Below are 27,768 nucleotides of genomic sequence, written 5' to 3' on the forward strand. Positions count from 1 at the left end.
AGATACTACTTTGGATATATACTGCAATAGTAAGACCTCTGGAGGTCCTTCTGGGATTAACCCCTCTCCATCTGCACATACAGATGCAGGCAAGGAGATCAATATTCAAGATGGCCGGTAGCATGAGTGAGGCGGGGAGCTGCCTAAATCGAAGGAAGATTGATATCCTTTCTAGGCGGTATCCCGAATTACTGATACCGAGAGACAACATGACAACGAGGTTTCACTTCGATAAGAAGTTTGAAACACGTTGGAGTAACAAGGCAAACTGGGAGAGCGTGGCTGCGACATACGGCTTAAACCAGCAACTGATTACTTGGTACACTGACGGATCCCTCACAGCAGAGGGAGCGGGTGCCGGTGTCATTGGTCCAAGGAAAATGTACTTTGAGCCAATGGGCAGGTACACTAGCATATTCCAGGCGGAAATTTACGCCATAGACAAATGTGCCTCCTTTAATCTACAAAGGAACTACAGGGGGCAGAACATAGCTATTCTCACCGATAGCCAAGCAGCGATCAAGGCACTTAGGTCCAACCAGGTGAACTCTAAACTGGTATAGGAATGCCTTGAGAGACTGAATACACTCGGCTCGTCCAACAAGGTCTGGATACTTTGGGTTCCAGGCCATGCTGGGCTGGAAGGCAATGAGGCAGCGGATGAACTAGCCAAGAAGGGAGCAGGGACGCCTTTACACGGGCCAGAACCCTTCTGTGGAATCGGAAACGGTTTCATGGCTATGAATCTAAGAAATGAAGAGAAACGGTTGAGGGAACTATATTGGGCGGGCCTACCAGGGATGGAGCAGTCCAGGGTGCTTATTGGGGGATACGAACCCATGCGCACAAAGGATTGCTTAAACCTCACCAAAAAGAACCTCCGAATCATAGTGGGAATTCTCACTGGTCATTGTCGGCTGAACTACCACCTAGGGAAGCTAGGGATATCTACGGACACTGCCTGCAGGTTCTGTGAGGAGGAGGACGAAACCTCTATGCACGTCCTGGGACAGTGTCCGGCACTTGTGCAAAGTAGGTCGATACATCTAGGAGAACACTTAATACCAGATGCAAAGCTGAAACTTCTGGAAGTGGGGAACATACTAAAGTTCCTAACGGTTACTGGCCTGCTTGAGATACTATGATCAACAGGTACACTATAACCAGTAAAAGGGGCACAATAGTTCTTCAAGGACGCGGTGCGACTTTCCCTTAACAGAATAATAATAAATATAATCAAACCGAAGATAAGCATCAATAAAACCAAGGTTATTAATCTGACGGGTAATTGTACTTTTACTATCTGCAGTAATGGGCATGTTCTGCACTGCTATGTGGTAGTAGCACAAAGTAACCACCGCTGTTATTTGAAAGATTTGAAGCCTTCACCAAAGCTTGTCTGAGATATGCCATCAGAATACGCTGGTCGAATATTATATCGAGCAAAGAACTTCATCGGCGCACAGGTAAGTTACCCGTGAAAAAGTTGATCAAAAGCCATGGTGATGGTCACGGTCAAGGAGGGGCAACAATTCCATTCCTGGTTACCCTGTGCAATAGAGTTCTCGAGAAATTTTCTCGTACAAGTCTTTTGATGTTGACCCAAATGTGTTCACTTGGGTTAAGATCGGGACCCATGGTGGATGCCAGCCATGGTGAAACTTGAATCCCGACCTCATTAAGGATGGATCTTGCGTTATCGCATTATCGTTATCTGCAGTTGTCACCAATGAAGGGTGCGAAAGGTATGACATGCTCCTGAAGAACATCTTCCACGTATCTTTGAACGATTATACTGCCTCTATCGGACACAACATGATCTGTACGAGCCTCGTAAGAAATACCTCACTAAACCATTATAGAGCCTCCCTGGTAACCTGCTCTTCAGGATATAGCACATAAAGCAAATTTTTCCTCTTCGACTGCACAGGCTAAGGTCCATTTTTAACTCTTAAGGCTATTCTCCTTTCATTAAAACATTACGTCCTTCCATTCCTCCACAATCCAGTCAGCATATTCTCGTAGCAAATCAATTCTAACTCTACGATGTTGTGTGAGTAGTTATGGGACGCGAGCTGCGCGAAACGCCCTCAGATTTCTTTCTGCCGGTCTTCTTCTAATGAAACGTTCTCTCACACCAACATTTCTGGCCTCAAAAAGACGCGTATGAGCTTCAGCAGTGGTGCAAAAGTGATTTCTCAAGACGTTGCTGAAAACGAAGTGATTATCTCGAGTTGAAGTGCATCTATGTCTGCCTTCACTTTGCCTGCGTGTGTATGAGCTTGTGTCCCGAACTCGTCTGATGGCATCCCATGCCGTAGTACGAGGTACGCCGAGTGTACGAGGAATGCGACGTTGGCTGTACCCAGCGTCAGCTAAAGCCACTACCCTAGCTGCACCAGTTGCATCGAGTAGCAGTCACAAATAATAAGCGAACACTACAAACTCAAATTAAACAATATTCGCACACTATAGCATAAAAGAACGGGAAAGGTAATAAAGTAATACAACTGCAACAGTGTCAAAAAAACGACTAAATTCCAAAAGCTCGTCAGTTACACAAATTAAGGAAACGAAATAGCGGTATTAATGCTTAATTAATTGCAAGAGTACCCACTTGACAAAAAATGCTACGTAAAAGGAAACTCTGCGAAACACTGATCTAGGTTTTTTTTGAAATTTTGCAATGCTACACATCATTGAAGGTTTTCTGTATACAGGAAAAAAGGTTTTTTTAGAGCAACCACACGTAGTCCAGAAAAGGCCCCATAAAGGTAACATTGTGATCGTGGTGGGTAATCAGAAGAAGATGGCCCTCCCAACACCCTATGAGTATGATCTTGGCGAGAATAACAACAACGGTGAAACGTTTTTAAATTTCTTCAATCGACTGCCTGAATGGACCATCATCTGACGTGGCTGACAACCCAATCCCAACCAGTAATAGGTAAACACTTTTAAATAGATATCTCCTTTCCTAAATGTCCCATATATAATCATTTGAAATAATTAGAATGTTTTGGTTTTTCCGCTAGTATCATTTACAATATTAGCATACACCGATATTACCGGAACCACTTGTTCCCGTCATCAGTGACATCAGTGATACCGATGAAGAGAACAACTGGTTCCCGAAATAAAGCGGGAAACACAACAACAGAGTGAATGCGTTAGTGCGCAGTGAGAGAATTTTCAAATGAAGTTCACTACGATGACTTCTTCTTCTTCTTTTTCTTCATCCTTTGTCCCATTCACAAGCGGGGTCGGCTCGTCGTGATCGGTTTCGCCATTTCGCTCTATCGAATGCCTGATCTGGGTGCAATCTCCAGTCTTTTAAATCCTCATCCAGCGTATCAAGCCACCGTTGTTTCGGTCGGCCTTTTGGTCGTTTACCATCGATTTCGATGTTCAGACGAATCTTGGCAAGTGAATTCTCGTTAGCACGAATTGCGTGACCATACCATCGAAGACGCCTATCTCACAATTTTTCCACGATCGGTGCAACCGCATAACGATCGCGGATATCCTCATTTCGGATGTAATCAAAACGTGTCACGCCACCAGTCCAACGCAACATCTTCATCTCCATTACCGCAACACGCCGTTCACTGTCTTTTATAGTTGGCCAACACTCAGGACCATAGAGGGCGACAGGACGGACGACATTGCGATAAATTTTAGATTTGAGACGTTCATTGATACGTCGATCACAAAGAACACCAGTTGTGGAACGCCACTTCATCCAGGTTGCGTTAATGCGTGAACCAATTTCATAACGCAATTCTTCATTGGCTGATAGCGTTAACCCGAGGTATTTAAATTGCTCAGTTCCGGGCAGATCGCCGCCGCTGACCGCCTGTTTCATGGGGATCGGTCGTCAAAAATTCAGTTTTGTTTAGGTTCAATCTGAGGCCGTGTTGCATGAGGCGATCATTCCATTTTTGGACAAGTTGCTCGAGATCATTTTTGCTATCAGATACTAGGAAAACATCATCTGGATAAAGCAGTGTGTAGGGTGCTGGACGTTGGATATCCCGTGTGACGGTGTCCATGACAAGAACAAAGAGGAGTGGTGAGCGGGCGCTTCCTTGATGAACACCATCAGAAACACGAAGCGGTTTTGATACACCCGTCATACTTCGAACTTTACTTTTCGGATCGTGGTAGAGCAATTGAACTCAGCGCACGAGTCGTTCTGGCACTAAGTGTTGTCGTAAAGCATACCAGATGAGTTCGTGTGGCACACGGTCAAATGCTTTCCCTAAATCCAGAAATGCAATGTAAAGAGGGTGATGCTTCTCACGGTGTTTCTCCATGAGTAACCGCGTAGCGTGTATGGTATTGCGTCAGCAATTCCGCAGTTTTTAACAAATCCGGTTTGATTCACGGTTATTTCAACGATTTCGAGAATACGGTTGTCAAGAATGCGCTTAAAAATCTTGATGGTATGGTAAAGTAATCGGATCGAATGGTAATTTGAACTTTCTGGTGGAGACCTTTCTTTTTCCATATTGGGACTGTGGTACTTTCTTGCCTTCTTGAATAAACCAATTAAAGAATTCATTGAGCCAGTGTTGGGTCCCAGCTCTTCGCTTTCCAGAGCTCAGATGCAATGTCGTCAGGTCCTGTGGCTTTCCCCAATTTCATTCGTTTTATTGTCTCCTCGACTTCAGTTGCGCTGACACGAAAGTCCTGGGGGTTTAACGTGAGTACCTGCCGTGAAGGCTTAATCCCACGGTCCTCTTCGGACCCGGATTGATTTTGGGACAACAATCAGAGCCCCGCCATACAAGCACAGCGGTCCTGGTTTATACTAAGTGCAGGCTCAGCATTCATACCAGTGGATGCGAGGCCTATCTAACACCTCGGCCACAACTAAGGGGTACGGCACCCGAGTTGTACAGCGCAATTCCACGCTTGAGCTCCGAGGAGCTCTGCCCGCGATGTAGGCATAACCACAACCACCATGAACTCCCACTAGGGGGGGGGGGGGGCCAACCGCAAATAACCCGGGCCGAGACCACATCCTCCAGGATTTCTCCTGGAGCATATGCTCTCAGAGGGCCATCCTGGTTCCCATGGTACCAGATAATCTCCGGTGAGGCTTCGTGGCAGAGCCACTTCAAACGAGTCCCTTGCAGACTCGGGTCTAATCGCCCTCCTCGAGTACGTGGGGACGAATTGCGCTGACAGGTGGAACTGCTCCAAATGTCGGCAACGATTGTGGAAGTGGAGGATGAGCAAATTCTTCAGTTGAAATCTGCTCGAAGTATTCTCGCCATCTAACCGATTGGTAAACAAATTATCGTCCTTGTCATTAACGCAACAGAAGTGTTCGATATCCTGTGTACGCTCGTTACGGCTTTTAGCAAGTCGATACAGATCTTTCTCGTCATCCCGAGTGTCAGTCGCTGGCCAGTGCGTTCCTCACGCTGTTTTATCGGTGGCTTAATCCACAGCACAGCAATCACTGGCCGATATTGAGGTGCGATGGTCGCATAAGGAACGGCTTTGCAATCAGTGGCAGTGGTAAAATGTTGGCGTCTTATGAGAATATAGTGGATTGGCATTTTACTGTTCCCACTATGTAGGAAGATGAGACAATCGTTTAATGAACCATGTATTCCTAAGTACAAGATCATGTGCTCACTACACGGACTTGTATGAAGCAATATATTACAAATCCGATGCGCTAACGGCACGCAAAAGAGTTCGGAGAATTGAACTTTTGCGATGCGTGACAGATAGATTGTTGACACTTCACGTCATTTGCAATATGCCAGCGCTAAATAATTCCGTTTTGAGAACTACGGAAGGCACTATTTGCGTTGCAAGTGCTAATTATTAATGTCACTTGCATTAGTCCAGTCACTTCCATTCATAAAAATTGAAGTCAAAATATAGCAAGATGCATATACACTCGCTAGAAAAAATGTGCGTACATTAAACAGTTCCTGGTTATTCGTTAGTAAAACACACGAATATATTAGTTTTTTAAAAACATTTTATTGTTTGCATATTGCTTGTGGTCTTGTTGCTTTGATAAGGCCACTTTTACGAAATTAGAATTCAAGGAAACTGAAATAAAAAAAGGGAAATAAGAAAAGTCACAAATGTTCAGTAGAAAAAGTCTGCGTACAGCCACATAATTATGTAGGTGATTCCCCGAAATATAAATCCTTGCCATTTGGAGTAAATTGATTGTGAGTTATTGGTTTATGGCTGTGTTTGAAGTGTGAAAAATAAGGACGTTTTTTCGTTATTTTGTGTGTATAATTGTTATTATGGAATTGAAGCAAAAAGAGATTTGTGTAAGTGAAAGAAAAGTTATAATAAAATTATGGGAAGAAGGAAAAAGTTTCCGCGAAATAGCCAGGATAGTAGGAAGGCGACATTCATCTGTTCAAAGGGTAGTTAACAACTTTAAATCGACGAGAATAATAACATCGAAGCCACGATCTGGTCGCCCATCGAAGTTGTCGATTAGGGAAAGGCGAAGTATTATAGGTTCGGTGAAAAAGAATCCACGAATAACTGCACCACAAATCGCGAAAGATATTGAACTTAAGTTCAACAAAAAAATTTGTGCTGATACTGCACGGAAAATACTCAAGAGAGCTGGTTACCATGGGCGAGTTGCACGTAAGAAACCATTTATTTCATTAACTAATAGGCGAAAACGAATAAAATTTGCGAATAAGTACGTAAACCAATCAAATGAATTCTGGGAAAATATGCTTTTCTCAGATGAAAGTAAATACTGCATTTTTGGAATAAAAGGAAGAAAAATAGTATGGAGAAAAGCATGTACAGCATTGAATAAAGAAAATTTGATGCCAACGGTAAAGCATGGTGGTGGCGGAATAATGATTTGGGGGTGTATGGCAAGTGGTGGCGTAGGAAATCTGCAATTTATAGAGTCTACCATGGACAAATATGACTACCTAAATATTTTAAAACGTAATTTAAAACAAAGTGCTGAAAATTTACGCCTGGGTGACGAATTTTATTTTATGCATGACAAGGACCCTAAGCATACGGCTGAGGTTAATAAGCTGTGGCTATTTTATAATGTTCCCAAACAGTTACATACACCCCCACAATCGCCAGATTTAAATCCCATAGAACATCTGTGGGATTTATTAGAACGCAGAATTCGCCAATACGATATAACTTCAAAGGATATGCTGAAAAATGTATTACAAGAAGAATGGAATAAAATAAGTGTTGAAGAAACATCTAAACTTGTATCTTCTATGCCGAAAAGATTAAAAGAGGTCATAAAAAGAAAAGGGTATGCTACAAGCTACTGATTTGCTTTTCATATTTACTCAAATATAATTTTTTTTAAATATTTGTTTACTGTACGCAGACTTTTTCTACTGAATTATTGCGATTCTTTTAATTTTTGGCTTTATAACCTGGTTTTTGTAAGACTTATAACTTAGTGAATTAAATACACTAAAACTACGGAACTATTTGTAATGTTTGGATAATAAATTCGCCACAAAAATTAGCTTAATTTTTTTGTTTTACTAAGGAAAAGTATCATACTACTGAGTGTACGCACACTTTTTCTGCCTAGTGTACATAAATGAAGATTATGTGCAATGCCGCGATTTTATACGCGGACAATCAACTTGCGTGCATTCAATTCAATTTTTATGAATGGAAGCAATGGGACTAATGCAGGTGACATTAATAATTAGCTATTGCAACTCAAATTGTGTCCTCCGGAATTCTCAAAATGAATTCATGCAAATTAATTATATTCAAAAGGCACAGCCGAAAACGAAAACTAAATTGCAAATGGCGTAATCTGCCATTAGGACCAACCTTGCCGACGTGGAAATCTTCATTGTACATTGAAACTGCGTGCGGTTCTGAGTTTGTTTCGCGCGCATCTTAATTCTAATAGTTTAATCGCTAGAAACACCACAAGATTGCACTTAACCATCTCTAATCATCGAATTCTACCAATCCCAACAGAACAGAAAAATAAGACTCACTATAATAACTTCGTGATTAAGTTGAGAGAGTCTCTTCATAACATCATGTGACATCAGAACTCGAACGAGGTAAAGTCCTGTCACTCCGAAATAGCTTGAACCAATCGACAATTCAGGAGCCACGAGGCACAGATTAGTTTATAACTAATGCTAACATACCAAATTATAGATCTATCGGTAAAAAAGTACTTTTATTTTCCTATTGATTTATAAAATCTGAGATTCATTGGCTTATCTGAGTATCTTATTGGAAACGTTTATATTGCTTTTCCAAAACCCTTTGACAATAAGAATTATCTTTTTCCATTAGGGGCAATGCGCCTTCCATCAACTCTTCATATCCTAAAACTTTAAATGTGCCTTCATCTGCCATTTTTCCTAAATTTTCAAATGCTATGGCTACGCTGTGCTGCTCGTCCAGCAGATGCTCCTCAAAACACCAATTCGTCAGTAAATTCCCATCGACCTCCAAGACCGTGTCCTGAACCACCTTCCCTTTCGCTACGTCGTCAGTCTTCACCTTGAAACTTATTTTCTGTAAATTCATGGTAATCCCAACACCGACATTTTTGACGTAACTCTCCTTCAGACACCAGAATCGCATAAACGCTTTTAATTGCTCGGCCTCAGACTGTCGGCTCCGGATAAATCTCCACTCGGCGTCGGAAAAGTTCCTCGTCATCAGGCGGAAGAATTCGGTTAATGGCTTTCCACCTGAATACTCAATTTTCATAACATCGATTCCGATTTTCACAGGTGGCTCGTCTGCAATTGATCTCTCAACGATTCCGGCCAGCACGCTATAGTTGCCCTGATGGGAAACGTTGAAGTCGATCCGACACGGTCCCAAGACGCTATTGACCAGGAAGGGTTTGCCGCGTCCATCACGCTCGAATCTTATTTGATCGTAAGCGATTCCGGTTGTGTCCCGCACAAATTTCCGCATGAGCAGGCGCCCTATTAAGGATGCATCGAAATCATCCCGGAAGTAGAATTTCATGAGACGAGCCTTCTCCTCGGCTTGTAAACATGCAGTCGCTAAGCTGAGCTCGGCAAGTGTCGGGCGCCACTGTGATAAATCTAACGCCCAGCGCACACAACTGTATTTCGGCAGCATTTCCGGGCAAATGGCAATTTGATCATTGCTTAATTGATTCTTAATTCCTAGCAAACGGCGACACCCCACTAATGAACCATAACAAGACTAGCCACGAGCAAATGACACATGACAGAGATACTTGCTGCAGTTGACAATCAGCAGTGCCAACTTGCGCGAGAAAAAAGTTAAGAAAGAAAGAAATTAAACTGTTCGAAATTGTGTCTTCGCTAAATTCGAAACGAATTACAAATGGGGACGTTCTGGCGAATGTTGGATGAGTCAATAAGGCGGGCAATTATTTGTTTCTTTGTATATAGTATGAATAAGAATTCATTGCGTAATAACGTTAATGATTAATATGAAATATAAGATGAAAATTCATGTTAAATTTAATAGACAGTAATGGAATAGCAAAGAAAACAGTTTTGAACAAAACCAGATTATAACCTCGAATGTCCAATAACAATTGGTTTGTGATGTAAAAAAGTTCAAATAGGAAGTACATCGAGAAGAGTAATTAGATTAAGGAAACGAAAAGCTAAGCGCTTCATTTCACTTAAAAATTTGCCTTTTCGTTTGGTTATAACCGCAGAATACAAAGGAGGAACTGATAATGGTTGGACTATTCCGATAACGCTGCTCCTAAAGTGGGAAGAATGTAAACTGTAATGAATGTAAACGTTGGGGAGGGTCTAAATACCCACCAAGGTTGACTATGGATAACTACGAGAGCAGAGATATACTTAGGCCCTGACGGACCCGCACGAACAATTTGAGTTGTTGATGTTGATTTGAATTTATATTTCAAGTTCTACTATTACCAACGAGTCAATAGATTGCGTAATCCGTATCATCATCATTATCAACCGATATCCAGTCTAAGCTTGCCTTAATAAGGAACTCAAGACATCCCAGTTTTGAGCCGAAAACCACCAGTTCAATATCCCTCGAATCTGCCCGGCGTCCTAGATACCATTTCTCCTCGACTGTAATGCCAACTCACAAAGGATACGAAACACAGTAGGGACAATGAGGACAGGGTACACCTTCTCAAAACGTATTTCCCGGGATTCTACTGCATAATGGAGAACAATCATATTCTATCTGACACTCTAATAACAAGATATGCTGCCAGAGTGAGATGGGCAGTGGTAACTTTTAAATGCTGAAATCACACAGAGTATACCGTACTCCGAAGGCGACTAAAAATTATTGTAGCCCCTCCCCAGAGGGTGATAAGAGGCAGTAAAGCCTCGGGACACATACCAAAAGCATAGAGACCCTATTTTTTAATGCTTGGTTGCTATGCCCCAAATGAGGGGTCTGTGGACCAAAAAAACGTGAGAGTAAGTTGCTCTTCTTTTGGTACGGTCCAACATCAAGTGGATGTGGACTTAAGATCCCTCATTATCCAAAATAATAATCTAGCTTTAGCCTAGCTAAGGTTCAAATTATTGGCGGTCAACTTGGATATAATTCACACCCTTGTCGTATGTTTGCGAATACCTAAAGGAGCCTTTTCCACCTGTTGCCACTTTCAGTCACGCTGCTTCCAGGGCAGAGGTGAGGCAGCGTCTTATGAGTTGCCTCTGCCCTGGATGAGACCGTTAGCCCCTATTTTTGATACCACCATTATTAATCACTGGTCCCATTAGGATGATAATGAATTCGGTGATCAAAAACTATATATTGTCAGGATGATCGAAAGAACCACTACACCAGACAAAGACGAAGCAAGTCAGTTGGGAAAATGATTATCAGTGTACAGCCAGTGGGGCTGTCCCAGTGTTAAGAACCGACTGCGCCCGCTTCCATGAAAGGTTATCAGATATGTGTAGAATCCACGCTTGATAATGTTTGGGAGGCCTTCCACATAGGAATTTGGAGCACCAATCCGCAATTGGGATAATGCACCCGGCAATAGCATCAACAGCCACGCAGGTAAGTAATTATTTAAAATGATTAGCAAATGCTCAAATTTCCCAGCACCGGTAACTTCGATCCGATAATCGATCATATTGGTAACAGGAGAAATTGGAAATTTACTAATTCGGCGACAATTTTCTGACTCCAGAATTTTCGCTTGTTACATATAAATAGAAATCGGCATAGGTCAGTGTCAGGTGGTCTTTGAGTGATTCCTAACAAATAAGTTGCAGAATAGGTTGGGCACCTCTCCAGAAATCCGAACCGAATTACGCAATAAGGAGGAAACCTTTCTGAAAACAATGTAAGCCTAGCATTAGTCCAGGCAAAATTCCGTTCTAGATGGTTGGGCTATGTACTTGTACTCAAAAGTCGAAGCAATTGCTGTCAACAGCTTAAAAGGTTTCAGGAGAATATTACGTTCTGTCATTCAAGCATCAACTTCGCGCAAATGAGCAAAGAGCCAATTCCAAAGCTGGACCTATAAAAAATCAATTGATGATTGTTCCATATCTGGTGAAAAAAGAAGAGAGAAGTTAGGCAATAAACAAAGAAAGCACTATCTAAGTAAGAAGATAGAACGCTTTGAATAACTCATTCCGATGGTGACTCCCCTTATTTAGGAGTAATCTTAGACTATTCCCAGTTTATAAAAGTCGAGTTTGCAAACTATCTGAACATACAGAAATTTTTGATTCGAAGGAAGAGCTGAATCAAGGTGGCCTCCCCACAATATTCTTTAATATAGCACTAAGTACGTGGTCAGAGAAATTGCATTACGTTTGCAATGATTCGATCAGCACTGTGCGCGACTTTCGGGGTCACCAATTGTTATTAACGTTTTAAACACTTCTTTATTTTTATCTTCTCTATGATCTATCGTACGAATGCGAAACTATGTTACTTTATTTTTATAATAATAATAAAAATGATAACACAACAACTATGTAGCAGCGCACTAAAATATCAGACGAGGAGTTGCTAGTTTCTTGTGTGTCTTTTACGCTTTTACCTCTCAATTTTTTCAATATATCTGTCATCACCTACATGGCACTCTGCTTTTCACTCCTGTAGCGAGGTCTAAACTGCGTGAAGAGCGCCGGTGACGTCATCTGTCCGCTGGTATTCGCAACATTCGAAATAAATTTCAAATGCCGCGAATCCTGCCGCGCCACAAGATCATGCTCTATGTTTTACCCGGCTTTAATTTGGTACCCCACATGACTATATTTGATGAAAAAAGATTTAAACGCCCTTTTTTCATGTATGGAGACCCCCCCCCTTAAATCCGTCATAAAAGAACAGTCCCCACCTTTCTACAAAATTTGGTGTCAATCGCTATAACCGACAGACAGACAGTAAACCGATTTTAATAAGGTTTTGTATTTACACAAAACCTTAAAAAATGAAATGACAATATGAAATTGATAGATAAGGGTAGGTTCCTCCAAACTACAATTTTTAGTTTCCGAAATATATATTTTGGGAGCAATTTATCCCCTTTATCAGTACAAAGCTAAGGTAGCTTTGTACTGATGAAGGGGTAAGCTGCTCCCGAAATATGTACTTACAAGCGCCAAAGGAAACGGAGCACCCGTGAACCTGGTCAGATTAGTACGAACACAAATTCTATAGACAAATCCACGGATACCAGTTCCGGAATGGAAAGGTTAACTATATCTAGAAAAAAGGGTATATAACGAACGACAAAAAGACAAATATTCAACGGCAGTCCCATTTCCTGCGAACACAAAAACTGACAAGATAAATTCGACCAAGTGAGAAAGGGAAGATCAAAGGATCAAAGGCACCGAAGGCTTTTGGTTCCTAAACTTCTTTCCAAGAACTGAGAAGCAAACATATCCCGGAAGTAAGATCCAATGGATCAAAAAGACCTAGGAAAAGCTACAGTGAAGACGCCAAACAAAGCATGACTTTGCAAAGGGTTATTTTATCTAAGATTAAGCTTCAATTCACGAGCGACTATTAGCGTAAGGCCAGGCCAAAAATTGGCTTCAAACCACGATACCGATCATTAGCCCGGGCAACGATGTTATTCCAGATATAGTGCCAATCAAGAAACTTGACCCGGACTCGTGAACATAGGAGGTCAGCTCATATGTTACGTGTCCTCTAGTAAGGCCAAGATATACTCAGATACAGCACGTATCAAAACGACAGCATACTCAATTTGAAATAATAAAACTTGTTTTTCCTATTCGCTAGGGTTGAATTTTATTTTGCAAATACCGATATTTCCGGAACCACTTGTTCCCTTCATCGGTGCTAACTCAGATAAGCATACTCAAGTTGGAAAAATCCTACAAACGATTATAGAACTGGAACAATAAGCTCTGATTTTAGTCTCTGATCTGAATGGGAGAGTCTGACAGTAAATCCCAACAAGGCCAAACCTTCAAACGTACATATTGCAGACAGATATTATGCTCACACTAAACAAAGAAACATTGCCTATCACCGAATGCTATACTTACATATGCAAGTATATACATTGATCGTACACATATTTCCGATTTAGGTGCATAAAAGTATACATACATTGAATACCATTTGTTCAATGTACAAATAACTATCTAAATTAGGCACTACCCCAAAGCTTCATTAGCATATGCATATAAATATATGCCTATGTCCGTCTGAGCTAATTGATTTTGATATATAAATGATTAAAAAACTAAAATGAAATATTTCCTTGCGACTTCCCATTCACGTGAGCTCACTTTGTTGTGGTATTGACGAATTGATATGTTAAAATGCACGAAATTCACATAAAATGTAAAAATTTTGACCTTCTATAACTTTGTTAATAGTTAGATTCCCTTCAAACTTCCCAAAGTTATGCCTTATACCACAGCCAATTTTGCAATTTCGTACCTCTATAATGAACTTAAGGGGGTTTCCGGCTAAATTTCTAAAATATGCTAATACACTACTATTAACTTTCTTTGTGCAGAAATCAGAACGAGATGTATGCGCTATGATTTTTTCAGATTTTTCGATTGGATAGGTTCTAAGAACGAGACCTGTTCCACTTTTTGGAGGTCATATTTTGATCCTTTACTCCCCTATGTTTCACCCGATATCAAATATAGGACCAGTTTCGAACAGTACTAATCGAGCCCTTTCATTTAGTACTCCACGTGACCACAGTCTACGAAAAAAATTTACACCTCGCATTCACATGTATGAGAATCCCCCCCCCCCCTAAACTTAACATAAAATGGCACCACTTGTTGTATGTAGAGGGAACAACAGATCACACGCTCTCACCAATTTTTATGACAATAAGTCCAGCCGTTTCCGAAAAAATCGGGTGTAGCAGACAGACAGAGGGACAGAGAGACATCGAATCGATTCTAGTAAAAATTCCATGAACACAAACTCGCATTACTTTTTGCTAAATGGCTCCAAGTATATCAAAAGAGGCAAATGATCTTGGATACAAAACTAAATTAGAAAAAAAATCTTGAATAACAAAGGCAAACGAACACTTTTTGCGATAAGGTCAGGTAGGTAAGACATAGGGATTGAAACCGCAAATGGTATACTGAATATACCATGTTGTGATGAGGTCCGTGTTTACCTATGGAGGCTAAAGTTGGAGCAGGGGCTAACTGTCAAGAAACTACTTCCGGTCCAAAGATTCGTTTGCCTTTGCATTACGAGTGCTATAAAGAACGCACAAACCCTTGGGTTTACGCCGTGGCTGCAATTGTCCCCCTCGTCGTAAGAGGAATGTGTAAGCTTCCATAGTACACGCTTCAGCTGCACCACATGAGGGTGCCTGTTGCATTCAGGCATAGCAGAATCACCAACTCAACCCTGGAGATAGTGAGGTAGAGAGGTCTCAGTTCATTGGATTGATAACCATCTAAGGAACCACTTACTATGTTATTCAGAAATATTTAAGATGGAAGATGGGACGTTTTTAGAGTTTTTACTCCTGTGGTTTAATGCTTGTTTATCTGCTACATGCACTTTTCTCGAAAAGAACTACAATATCGATAGAAAAATATTTACTGGAGTACAAAAGCTCCAGCTTTCATATGGTGTGACATGCCAGAAGGAAGACTATGTTTATTCTAACATATGTATGTACATGTTTGCACAAAGTTTAGACACAAAGCAACAATGTAAGCTGCAAATAAAACCAAATAACCGTCTCTAACCAGAAAACCAATCCAACGGGAGGCACTATTAGTTCGCGGCCACCATAAATTCAATATTATTTTCTCATCGAAACAACCACTCTTTCTCTCTCTCCTCTCCCAAAACGAGTCTAATCACTTAAAAATGAAAAAAAAAACATGTGAAAGTAACCAGATTAAATTGAAACCAAGAGAAATACTAGCATTCTAATCCCCATTCTCATTTTCATTATTTCCTGGCCGCGATTTCTTTTAGATTACTTTCTTGCCTTTTCGCCTGTTTGCATTCGGAGTCACATTGTTTTCTGTAAATCCAATTAAAATTGTTCGACTCGATGCTAGTCCGAAGCTAGCGAAACAACGCAAGGCCCCATGCAACATAAGGCACTTAAACCATTTAACCTGACTATAACTTAGCAGCAGCAAAGTTCAGTGTGTTTATCAGAGATTGAACCATTAAACAGCACACGTTTCACATTCCAAGTGATAAGTGCTATTTGGGGCAAAAAAGGTTAAGTCCACCTTTGTTAATTCGACAATTCCTCAAATTGTTTATTAGGTACAAACAAACTTCCCCGTGGTAGGTCATCAACCCACTCTTGACAAATTCGATTTATTCACCCCCAATGGTTCAGCAAAGTATAAACCCGGCAAATTAGCCGATCATTGCCCAGAATAAATTAAATAATTTCGTGATTACAGTCCATCAACATGATGTTAGTCAACCGAACGCTTACGTAATAAAAGAATCAACTGGAATTTACAACCTCAACAATCCACCCTTTAGAAACGTGAACTTCCAAAGTACCATGGCTGGTGTGCGTATTGGAAGCATGCGATTCCCCATATTTGGGAAGCAGATTCGTATTACCAAAAGTTCAACTCATTGAATCAGAGAGTATACAACCGAGCAAATTTGAATGAAACCATAACGGGTAAATACCATATGAGCTTCGGTTTCATAATAATTTATTTCAATGGAAAACTTTTAAAATAGAACTGAGTTCGCTCATAGTCCTTTTACCGAACGTGAAACACACCCAAAAATCGACGTCGAGTTGCAGATATTTAGTTACATTGAGAGAATAGAATCAAATTTCGTACCGGCCGGTGCGGTGTTCGTGATTTTGTCTGTTTTCAAAACTGATATGGGAAGCATATCCACAAAAAAGGCTGACGTTATAGTTCGGAGCAATAAACTTTTTCACGTGACTAGATAGGAAGGAAGGAAGGGTACTGAATGGAAAACTATCTTTAAACAAACCGACACATTAGGGTGCCGGATGATATATTTGTACGTACACATGTGCGTAACTGGAATTTGTCGGTCCTTTTCACTTATGTTTTAATTATTGATTCAGATGTCTTGCTCTGTGAAATTCCCATCAAGTCTAGACGATATAGCCCAACAACTAGGAAGTGGTGAAAGGGGTATAACTAATTACGGCAGTTGAGTTATGTCTGGAGCTTTTGGCAAATATGGAACGCCTCAAATGTGATGTGAAGCAGTAAAGGAGGTAATAAATGACACGCTATATTTCAGCCAAATTAACATTAATCGCACAACGAACCCGAAATGTTCGAATACAAGATTAAGTCGAACGTTTCGTTCTAGTGAAAGTTACTATTCCAATTTCACTGTCGGTTATTTCTTTGAAGACTCAAAATAAACCAAAATGACGACTAACATCCTTTAAAGTACATATTTAATGTGGAATCCAGGAGAATCAACGCAATAAACAGATATGTGGGTGTATAACTACCTATAGACATTTACACAGCGGTAAATTTCAATCCTATTTCTGGAAAAAATATATTTTAGAACATAAAATGCAATTAAAGTATTTGCCCTCAAAAATTAATATCATTTTGAATTTCATCAAAATTCCTTGTGAATAAGTCCTAAATACAACTTCTCTGACATAACGTATTTTTCGCAATTAGTGAAAAGGACCTCACCTTGCCAAAAGAACAGTTTCAGTAAAGTATAGCACCCAGCTGAGTGTCGAAAACAGTCAGAGATCTTAGGACAGTGCGATGGCCGAGTTGGTTTAACGCCTCTCAAGTATGAAAGGCTTTGTGAATTACTCGTGAAAGAATATTTACATGCAGAACCATTTTATTTACACATAACTCGTAGCTAGTAGTAAATATGTATTTTATACTTCAAATTTTTCACTCTAGAAAGACTCCTGATTTCCTCCTTATTACGGGCAAAATGATCCAAGAACCAAGATCTACCATCATCCGACCAACACATTTATTTAATTCTGTCCTACGTTTTGGCTACCTTCGGAGATGCTGGAAATTTCACAAATAGCTATGATTCCGAAGAAAGGAAAGTGAAGATACAACGCTTGTCATATCATATAGACCTATTAGCTGGCTTCCCCAGCTATCAAAGGTAATTGAGAAACTGCTACTTCTAAATACTAAGAATGAAGACGAAATTACTCCTTTTCACCAGTTTGGATTCAGGAGAATGCACGCAAGTGTCGAACAAGTCCAACGTTAAGCCTCCGAGATGAGCTGTGCTTTGGAAAGTACTACCCGGCTGAACTCCTTACCATTCCGCAGGCATTTAACAAAGTCTACCACCTAGCCTAGGAATACCTATATCCACAAGTATCCATAAAACCCCGAGTCGTATCTCACCTGCAGGAAATTTATGATTAAACCAAAATGTTTCACCTCACGAAAATCCAACATCAAAGCGAGTGTACCCCAAGGTAGTATTCCCGGTCCTCCGCTTTAATTGATATGCAAAAATGCACACCTAATTACCTCTATCTTTCCCGACGATTTGGCAATTCTCTGCACACATTCCGATTCCAATGTTGTATTTCAATTCCTGGAGAATCACATGAAAGGAGTTGAACAATACTTGGCCAACTGGGCAATTAAAGTCAACGCTTTCACATTGAGGAAACAAACAACAAACAAACTGGAAGTTACCCATTTTTCAGTCTAAGGAAGCCAAACCCCTTGAAGTAAATCTACATAGAAGGCTTACTTGAAAGAAATACATTGAACACATAAGAAATTCGATCAATCTTAGATTCAAAAACGCACTGGCTACTCCACTAAGTTTCCAAGGCAAATCGACGATAAGGCCCATCTGGATACAATTTTGAAGTCCTGCTCGAATCGAAACTCTTCAGAGAATACAGTCTAAGATAGCGTTTAAGCAGCAATAAAATGAAATGAATCAGATCGATCAAGTATTTTTCCACTGCCGTACAAGATGAAACAGCTTGCACTCGTTGGACAGGTGCATACAGAGTAATGGACACGACTAACCAACAAAAAGAACACAAAGGACACGAACTGCGTACGTCATCAATGATATTGGGTGCTACCTTGTCAACAAGGCAATGTTGCTTCTCGACGCAGTGAAACTGAAAGAGCCACCGAGAATCAACGTCGCTAAGAATGGAACTCACCTGCAGACAACCAAGAGAGATGATTTGAAGATCCCAAGCGAAATCAATAGAATTAGATCATGATGCCAATCTAAGACTTACTCTTTATACAAAAGATGGAGTACAATATTTTGTCAGTAATAAGAATAAAACAAAACAGCTGAACATTTCTTTCGAGAATAGAAACGTAGACATACTGAAACATAGCCAAGCTGTACCAATATAACCTTGAACCGACTCAGAATTGTACTTCTTGATATTCAGAGGAAATCTAGTCGAAACTAATGATTCCTTGGCTGCCGAAAACATTGATTTCCTGCACAACAGCTAAAATACTTGATTTATGCAAACATTCAAGGAATGGAGATGAAGTCAACAAAACCGAGGATGGAATAATGAGACACGTCTATCGTCGATTAATCCACACAGCAATCACACAAAGAGCAGAGACACCGAGCGATCCAACCGTTCCAACTGGTTGACAGTGATTTGTTTGGTCCAGTGTCTTAGGATGGCTAAATGTCTAATTTTCAACTATAAACCTGGAAGGTCAGTTTATAAGAAACTGTTCTTATGGCAGTGTATCAGACTGATGCGTCCGCACTTGACTGAGGAGTTCATCCCTGTTCGAGGTGCAGGGAGAACAAAGAACATCGAGTAGTTCTCATATTATTCACCGAAGAAGTTCCTCAGAAAATCAGCACGTATATAAAATAAATTTGCGCAATTAAGGGAGAGATAGACTCTGATGAGCATGGACGAATCTATTAGAAAACTTGAAAGCAAATCAAATATGGAAAACTACAAAGCTAGGCTAGTAATGAAAGGGCGGGCTCGGTTCAACTATAACTCAACAACTACAAGAAAACCAATGCAATGTAAGACTTAAACCCTACGAGCGGGATTGTCGATTATTAACGAAGAAATTCTATTTGCTACCCAAATGAGAATGAAAATGTTTGATTGATTTAAAAAAAGGAGACGGACAAACGGAATTATCAACCCTGAGGAGCACGATAAGAAAATTTTAAACTGAAAAAATAGAAATAACACTGAAGACATGGTTCAAGTGAAGCTGAACCATATTAGGAAACAGCAATGAAGTCGTTCTGAATCAAAAGTCGTATCTGGAGAAACTTTTTGAGCCGCTTGCAAATCAATCAGAATTCAAATGAAAACGAATGTGGAAATCCATTGGGAATATGTAACGAAGGGAGACCGTATAAAAACTAGTAAGATGTCTCAGGTAACTGATAATGACAACGAGACCTGCAGATATCAAAATAATTCAAAATGGCATGAACAAGTTTTAAATGAGTTCTGCCACACATAAAAGAACTGCTGGATCTAGATTTTATAGAAAAAGCAAACTGGAACCAGTGAATTGTTACGCCGAGGCAAACTTCGGTAGCAAGCTAGATAAAAAATCTACAATGGCGGAAAAAATGTACTCAAAACTTTTAGAGATGTTTTTTGCTCAAGAACAATTGTATTTTCAATCTTTATATGTTCATATATGATTTTGTAGCATATTTTACATAGAATAAGATGTGTTATTCAATTTTTGAAAAAAATCGTAAAGTAACGACTTTCGTCTTTGGCGTTTTCGTCAAAATTTTTGGCGGAAAAAACACGTGGTCACTCATGGAATTCAATTTTTTACGAAAATTTTTAACAAAAAGGAAAAAATAACAAGTAGGCGAATTAAAATATAATAATTTATCGCCGTTCATTTCGCAATAATAATTGCACAACAGCGCTGAAGAACGGAGTCAACAAGCCATAAAATGAGATCTACCTAATACAGTCTCGTCCACTGTTATCCATTGGCGCGGTGTACAGTTCAGTTGTTTTTAAGAAATGGCATCCCCTAATCTTTTTGGCGGGGGGTTTGTGCAAGCCATTGGAGGATGTTTACATGGTTGTCGACTAGCCAACTCTTGGTCATTCAAGCCAAAAGGTTCAGATTATCGTCGTGCATAAAAACCAACTGTTACCCAATTTATCGCGGGAATGAGGTAGGATAGATTCCGATAATGAATTTCAGTATTTGGCTGCCGTCCTTAGACCCACGACCTAAGTCATTGGGCAAACTGCATCACAAGACGTCCTAGCGTTTTCCAAAAAATAGTCGTACATGAAGAATTCCTTCTGTTGAAAAGAGTACAGCTTTTGATTAACCGAACAATAAGATTCACGATACAGCTTTTGACACTTTCAAAGTACTTTCTCACGAATCATAATCTTGTGTAAAATTTTTTCCAGTGTTAATGGCTTTCGAGTAAGTCGGAAAGCAATCGGTTTTGCATGCATTGTCTACAGCAAAATATTTCTAGCCGTACGTGTAGCGACTCCTAACTTCCACGAATTGTCGGCGTAACCTACGACATGAAGACGTCATTTTAAACAGATATGTTCATACAATACGTCATGAGCCTCAGTTGATTTGCTCGGACGTTGGCTACCCTTCCTTCTTGCATTTTAACGATAAAGTTCTTCAGCTTCTCGGGCAATTGTTTTCTAACAACACAATAAATCAACAAACTAAGAAAATTCCTTTAGGCATGTTTTTACCGATAAATCAACCATAAATTGGAAAAATTACTATAAGCATGTTTTCTTTTCACCAAAAATATTGACAGAAGCGAGAAATGAAAGTGATTACTTTATGACAACTTTTTGAAAAATTGCAATGACACATCTTATTCTATATAAAATATGCAATCAAATTATACATAAACATATAATATAAAAATTAAAAATGCCTTCGTTCTTGAAGGAATAACATCTCTAAAAACGTTGAGCACGTTTTTTCAAAAATTCCTTTCCTGTGCCGACAAAAAGCAAAAAAAAAAGTTTTCCTATGTGTCGGCAACGCTATTATTATTTGGCTAAATAGTCGCAAAAATTTAGAAGAAATTTTGTAAACATTTACCACAAAAATATCGAATTTGAGATGAAAAGTCGGGGATAATTTTAAACTTCGATGATTGAGAACGCAATAAAGTTATTGGTTTTTTAAGCAGTGTGAGCTGGTGCATCGACATGGTGTAGAAAATAGCGTCGAAGTTTGTTTTTGCTAATAAGCAAATTTTTGAAAATTGGTGGTGAACACGTTTCTATGTACCACTTCGCTATTTGATCAGTTTCCAGAAGAATAGCAGCTACAATTTTGGCTCTGGTGAAATAATTTGACGTCATCATTTTTGTTCCCTTGTATTCACGGACTGGTTGGCTCCTTCTGCGCTCTATACCATGGTTGGTTTCCGGATCGAAATAAGCTTCATCATCTGTAACGATTTGTCGAAAATGCTAGACTGACCGTTCTTAGATGTCAGAAGGAAATATCTAACGAAATTAACGCGTGCCTCCTTTTAAGCGTCATTCAAAATGCATGGAACCTATCGAGAAAATTTACTCATGTATCCCAGATGATGATCAAATATTCTTAACACCGCCATAGTATTCTAGGCCAATTCATTGACAACCATTTTCTGGGTCAATCTGGGAGCTTTGTTTATTTTAGCTTTCACTAAGCCGACATTCTTATCAACAGTCGAAGATTTGCGACGACCTTCGTGCGGTTCGCCCTCCAGAGAAAAGTGTCTTGTTTGGAATCTTCGAAACCAATTTTACATAGTTTTTAGATAGGGTGCATTCGCCCCATATGCATTTTGGTGTTCACTAGCACAGAACAGCAAGACCAAATGTGCGTATTCAGGCTTCCTTTTTCACTGATCTTTCTGAAATTTCATATGAAATATCGCTAAACTTGTTTGTCATAGTTACTTACAATTTATGAAATTACCCTTATTAAAAATTAACATGTCAATTTACCGAAATTTGGTTAATCCCGTAACGATAAATGTGGGAGGTCTATGGATTTCTGCAGCTTCCACCGCCTCGTAATTGGTGGAAGATTTTTCGGGCACAGAGCCTACCATAAAGTCAGTTAGGTTTCAACTCACCCGACACCGTACGATAGAACAGATTGACCACCTTGTGATCCTTTGACCACATCAACACACTACCGATCATTTTGGAACAGTGCAGTCTTTCGCTTCACTTGTCTTCATTGATTTGGAGAAAGTTTTCGACAGCGTGAACAGGAAATGTGAATGGAGTGTTCTACGCAAGAGGGGCAATCCAGCGAAACTACCAGCTATTGTCAGAGCAACATATGATGGGGCAAAAAGTCACGCGTTACACCGAGGTAAAATCTCAAAGAAATTTGAAGTCCGCCAGGGTTGTATCTTTTCACCGATATTATTTCTTCTTGTTATCGGTGACGTTCTTCAGGCTACCTTGTCCGGAGGACTTACATGGACAATGACATTTTATCGATCTACTACGCTGATGACATCTGGTTGCTCCCTCACCGGGTCATGGACCTTGGCCGACGGTGGTACCGAACTTGATGCCACTCGACGCATTAATGGCGCTAGATCCGCTTTTGCTGCCTTGTCTAGAATCTGGAAATGCAGTTATCTCAACACCAAGAATCAAGTTGAAATTGTTTTGTGGTAATGTTGTATCTGTGTTGCTATATGGGAGTGGCACGTGGAAAGTTATCACCACTGTTACTCAAAAGCTCTAAGCCTTCGTGAACACTTGTCTGCGGCACATCAGAAGAAATTGACGACTCAAGAGGGTAGTTATATTTCCTATAATATTGTCAACTAAATGTATTATACCTGAATCCCTCACGTCTTACCTAGATGCCCTGGGACTCCCACACAGTCTCGTTTAACCCATACAAAAATATACCATTCTGCACTGGCACTTAGTGCTAGTATTAATAAAATCCGACATCAGCCGGAATTGCGATAACTCGACGGATTCGTCAACTAAACTACTACCCGCCACTGCCACCACAGCCCTTATGTATTATTTTTAAGTAGGGAGGAACGTCTGAGCCTAAATGCATGGCACTTAATGTTAGTCTTAGGTAAAATCCGGTATCCGCTGAATTTGTTATAACTCGGAAATAATAATTATTTCCACACAATTCAATTGCCTTGAAGCGTGTTAGAGCACTTCACTCAAGTCCATTGCAATACACTACAAGACTACGATACAGCATAGGAGGCAATGTGTCAGCATTTCGCTCACGCTCGTGATCATTACCCTGATTTGATTCAGTAATTGTCTGCTCCGGACGAAGTTTCTGAACGGAAAAATAAATGAAAATTATGGAAAAATTCGATACATTTTATAATTTTATTACAATGAAAACAAGTCGGGAAACCGGAAGCTATACGCTTCAGGTATGAAAGGTTTTGTGTATTTCTTTTATAAAGAGATTTGAGTGTGCATTTGTCCCATTAGCATGTAGCACGTAAAATATGCATATATTATGTGAATATATCCACTTTTAAGTGATATCGACATTCATAGTCTTGAATTTGCAGAGGAGCGACAGCTTTGACCTAGTATAACTTTGTTAATAATAGTGCGGTTTTTACCAAATTTGGTAGGATCATGCTCTATGCTATAGCCTACATTGCTGTTGTGATTCTAGGGTGAATTTAAGGGGAGTTTTCCTGTCAATTACTAAAAATTATAGTAATGTACTATTATTAACTTTATTTGAGCAGGTATCTGTATGGGGGTATTTCGGAGCCTAAGCACCATATTGTGGCAGCCCCCGATTTTTTTCAGATTTTTCGGTTGAGTAGTTTCTGAGAATGGGTTCGTTAGAAAAATGATTACTTTCAACCCCCCGCACTCCCCACCTTTTAACCAAATTTCAAAACTAAGACCGGCTTCGAAAAGTACTAACCGAGACCTTTAATTTGATACCCCACATGACTATATTTGATGAAAAAAAATGTACACCCCCCTTTTGCATGTATGGGGACCCCCTCCCCCCCTTAAATTCGACGTAAAAGGATGTAACTATATGCGTGAGCGTTCACAGTTCCCATCTTTCTACCAAATTTGGTGCCAATCGATACAACCGTCTCTGAGAACAATGCGTGTGACGGACAGACAGACAGACAGACAGGCAGACAGACGGAGAGACAGACAAACAGTAAACCGATTTTAATAAGGTGTGTTTACACAAAACCTTAAAAATGATATGCTGCCATAGGAAAATATTTGTGCTGCTTGTGGTGAAGTTGCTCTATCGTTTGATGACGATAATTCCTTCACTTTCATTCTGAAAGTGTTGATGGGAAAATGCACCCTTATATCGTCCGACATGTAAACAGTCGATAAAGAACTTCAGAGTGACCATATAACAGTTTTAAGCTCAATGTTTGAGTGCCTCGTCAACTAAGTAAACAAGTCGGGACACCAGAAGCTGAATGCTTCAGGTATGAAGGGTTTTATGTGTTGTTTATTATATAAACATATTTGAGTCCCATTTGTACCTAGCTCATAATGTTTATGCGTTTAATTTGTACGACCATTCATTTTAGTTGATACTGACATTCAAAGTTTTAGAATGCAGAGTATTTTCACAAAAGTAACAATTTTCACCTATTATTTCCACCAACTTGGTAGTATTATGCTCCTTAGTATAACCTTTATTACCGGAATGATGCATGGTTAATGATTCTAGGATAAGTTTAAGGAGGGTCCCCAGTCAATTTCTAAAAAAATTGTTTATAATGAATATGATGATATACTATTATTAACTCTATTTAAACAGTATTTTGAGACCTAGATATCATATTTATTTTCAGATATTTGGGTTCGATAGTTTCTGAGAACGGGTCCTTAAAATAACTGACCTTTTTCGGACCCCTGCATTCCTCCCCTTTGCAACCTATATCAAAACTAATATCGATTTCGGAAAGTTCTAATCGAGACCTTTCATTTGATGCACCGCACGACTATGCTTGGTCAAAATGGACAGGCAGACAGACAGTAAGCCGATTTTAATAAGGTTTTATTTTACACAAAACCTAAAAAATTCCCCTCAAACAAAATATTGCCATTGCTTTCATTTCGAAGCGATAAATTTCGACAATGTTGGGCGAGATTCGCTTGGTTGTCAGTTGAAATAAGCAGGAGGAAGCGGGAATTGATAAAGAAAAAAGGTAATGTGTGAAAACCAAAGAAAATTTCTTGGAAAACTGTTGATAAAATAATGGTTCCGGTAAAAAATGGCAAAAAAATCGAATAAAATTGACAAAAAATATTATTTGCGAATAGAAAAAAAATATCTAATGTTTAATATAAGAAGTTTAGTAAAACAGGTAACACTCAGAAATCCATCAAGCTAGGAGCAACAGATGCCAATTAGATGGCATTTAGACTGGGTAAAATGTGAAATCCGGAGCAAAGTTGATTTTATCTTCAAGGCTATCAACAACGATTGATTTTTTTTAAGGTGAAAGAGGGAAGAGTGTGCGTATGAATTTATGTCGTTCATATGTATGTATAATTCTTCTTTACGCTCGATACCGGGAAATGGCAAGAATAACCAGAATAAAGTATCTTTCATGAAATGAGCGAATCGACTCGAGCACTCTGGTCGACTATTTCCATGGCAAAACATATCAGCCTGGACTTCATATCAACTGCTCAACAATTTCTATTTTTAGTTAACAAGCTGATTATAACTTGAGTCACTGCATATACTGTCCTCCATTAGAATTTAAACAAGTCTGGATTTCTACTTTTGGCAAGATAAGATCCCTATTCAAGTTATATCTTACATAAACACTTTTGATTGGATTCCATATAAGCATTACAAACAAAAGATTCACGTTGAAAACAAGCGTCGGCACCTATACAATTTAACATAAAATGGAACAAAAATGAAATTCGGAATGCACAAAATTTTAAAAATTTGGATAATGATTAATAATATATTCAACAAACGGCGCAAAATTACAAAATCATTCCACACATTCAACATCTCCAATCGTTTTGTCCCGTTTTGTCTCCCAAGTGCACAAAAACAAACATTGTTGATTATAATACGTTCCTAGTGAACTTCAGAACGAAAACAGCTCTCCTATATCACCACCATATCAACCAACAAATCTCAATGAAAAAGCATCTTCTTACAAATAACACTCTACGAGCACTTGAAATATGATAAATATGTACGTAGGCAGTCATTCTAAATTGAACTCCTAATCATTGCATAATGCTAGACTAATAGCAAAACACAAAAGACATTGCCAACAAAAGGATATGCATGAGTGTGAGAAGGCATTCACATTGACTTACCGTTCAAACGAGCATTTTCCGGTCCTCGCTCCCGCAACGATGACGTCGCCGTCAACTTTGCATTCTCCAAAAGGGGTTGATTGCATTCATAGTTTGAAAAATAGTCCCTATAGAAATCTGAAATAAAAGGATGGATAAGTCAGAATTTTTAATACGTAGAAATTGGAAAAATTGGAAAGAGATTCTCCGTTAACCGGATTTTTCTACTTTTAAAGGGAGCCAGCTCTGATTTTCACAACTTCCTAAAACAATGACAAATTGAAAGAAACGATCTTTTAAATATTTAAAATATTCCAAGAATCATTTACAAAAAGCCAAGAGCAAAAACTACATATCTCCATACTTATAAAAATTTTTTTGAAATATTTTTCTTGAATGCCAATGTAAATATGGAACCAAACAGTGAATTAAAGCAACGCATATTTGGAATCCTCTAATATATTACTACCCCATCAACAACGTTTTTGTTCCATCCGCGCTGCTAATGTTCGCCATGAGTCTATCTCCTTCCACTCGTATAAGTACAGCACAAATATATCAAGTGACGTTATTTAAGACATGGTCATTTCCTCGGATCACTAGACGATGAAATTTACTCTAACTAAACCTAACCACTAAATCCTTGCTAAGCACACACTAGCTGACAGTTAATAACCAACTCCAAAATTATAGTTTCCACTAACAAGCACTGTCATTATCAACGGCGCAACAACCGGTGGCCGGTGTAGGCCTGCCTTAATAAGGTACTGGAAACATCGCCATTTGCACCAAAGCGACCAATTCTGTCTAGCATTGTGACCTATGCTATTACTTTATCTTAGGCAAGATTATCTACGTCTATTTTTTTCTATCACAGTTATTACTCCTATACACTTCCCGGCCTGGAGCATTCTCACCTGTATGGATTAGGTAATCCGCCGCCAACAATTTATTCAGCTGGATTTTATGCACAA

The 27,768-nt window shown here is 39.5% G+C and overlaps 2 protein-coding genes across 3 annotated transcripts in view; both read right to left on the reverse strand.

Moving 5' to 3' along the window:
* Positions 1-27,768, reverse strand: part of LOC119647465 (neurexin-4) — a 100,385-nt gene that overhangs the window by 43,059 nt on the left and 29,558 nt on the right. For both annotated transcript variants that reach the window (XM_038048400.1, XM_038048399.1), the window contains exon 2: positions 26,816-26,932. In XM_038048400.1, the coding sequence (XP_037904328.1) occupies positions 26,816-26,932 (117 nt within the window). The remainder of the gene's footprint in view (positions 1-26,815; positions 26,933-27,768) is intronic.
* Positions 8,182-9,263, reverse strand: LOC119647467 (L-aminoadipate-semialdehyde dehydrogenase-phosphopantetheinyl transferase). Its single transcript, XM_038048401.1, has one exon. The coding sequence runs from the start codon at positions 9,124-9,126 to the stop codon at positions 8,254-8,256; it is 873 nt and encodes a 290-aa protein (XP_037904329.1). The 5' UTR covers positions 9,127-9,263; the 3' UTR covers positions 8,182-8,253.

The sequence above is a fragment of the Hermetia illucens genome, chromosome 2, assembly GCF_905115235.1.
Source record: "Hermetia illucens chromosome 2, iHerIll2.2.curated.20191125, whole genome shotgun sequence".
Lineage (NCBI taxonomy): Eukaryota > Metazoa > Arthropoda > Insecta > Diptera > Stratiomyidae > Hermetia > Hermetia illucens.

Coding starts and splice junctions, on each gene's coding strand:
- LOC119647467 (XM_038048401.1), bottom strand. CDS start 9,126: ATGCTGCCGAAATACAGTTGTGTGCGCTGGGCGTTAGATTTATCACAG.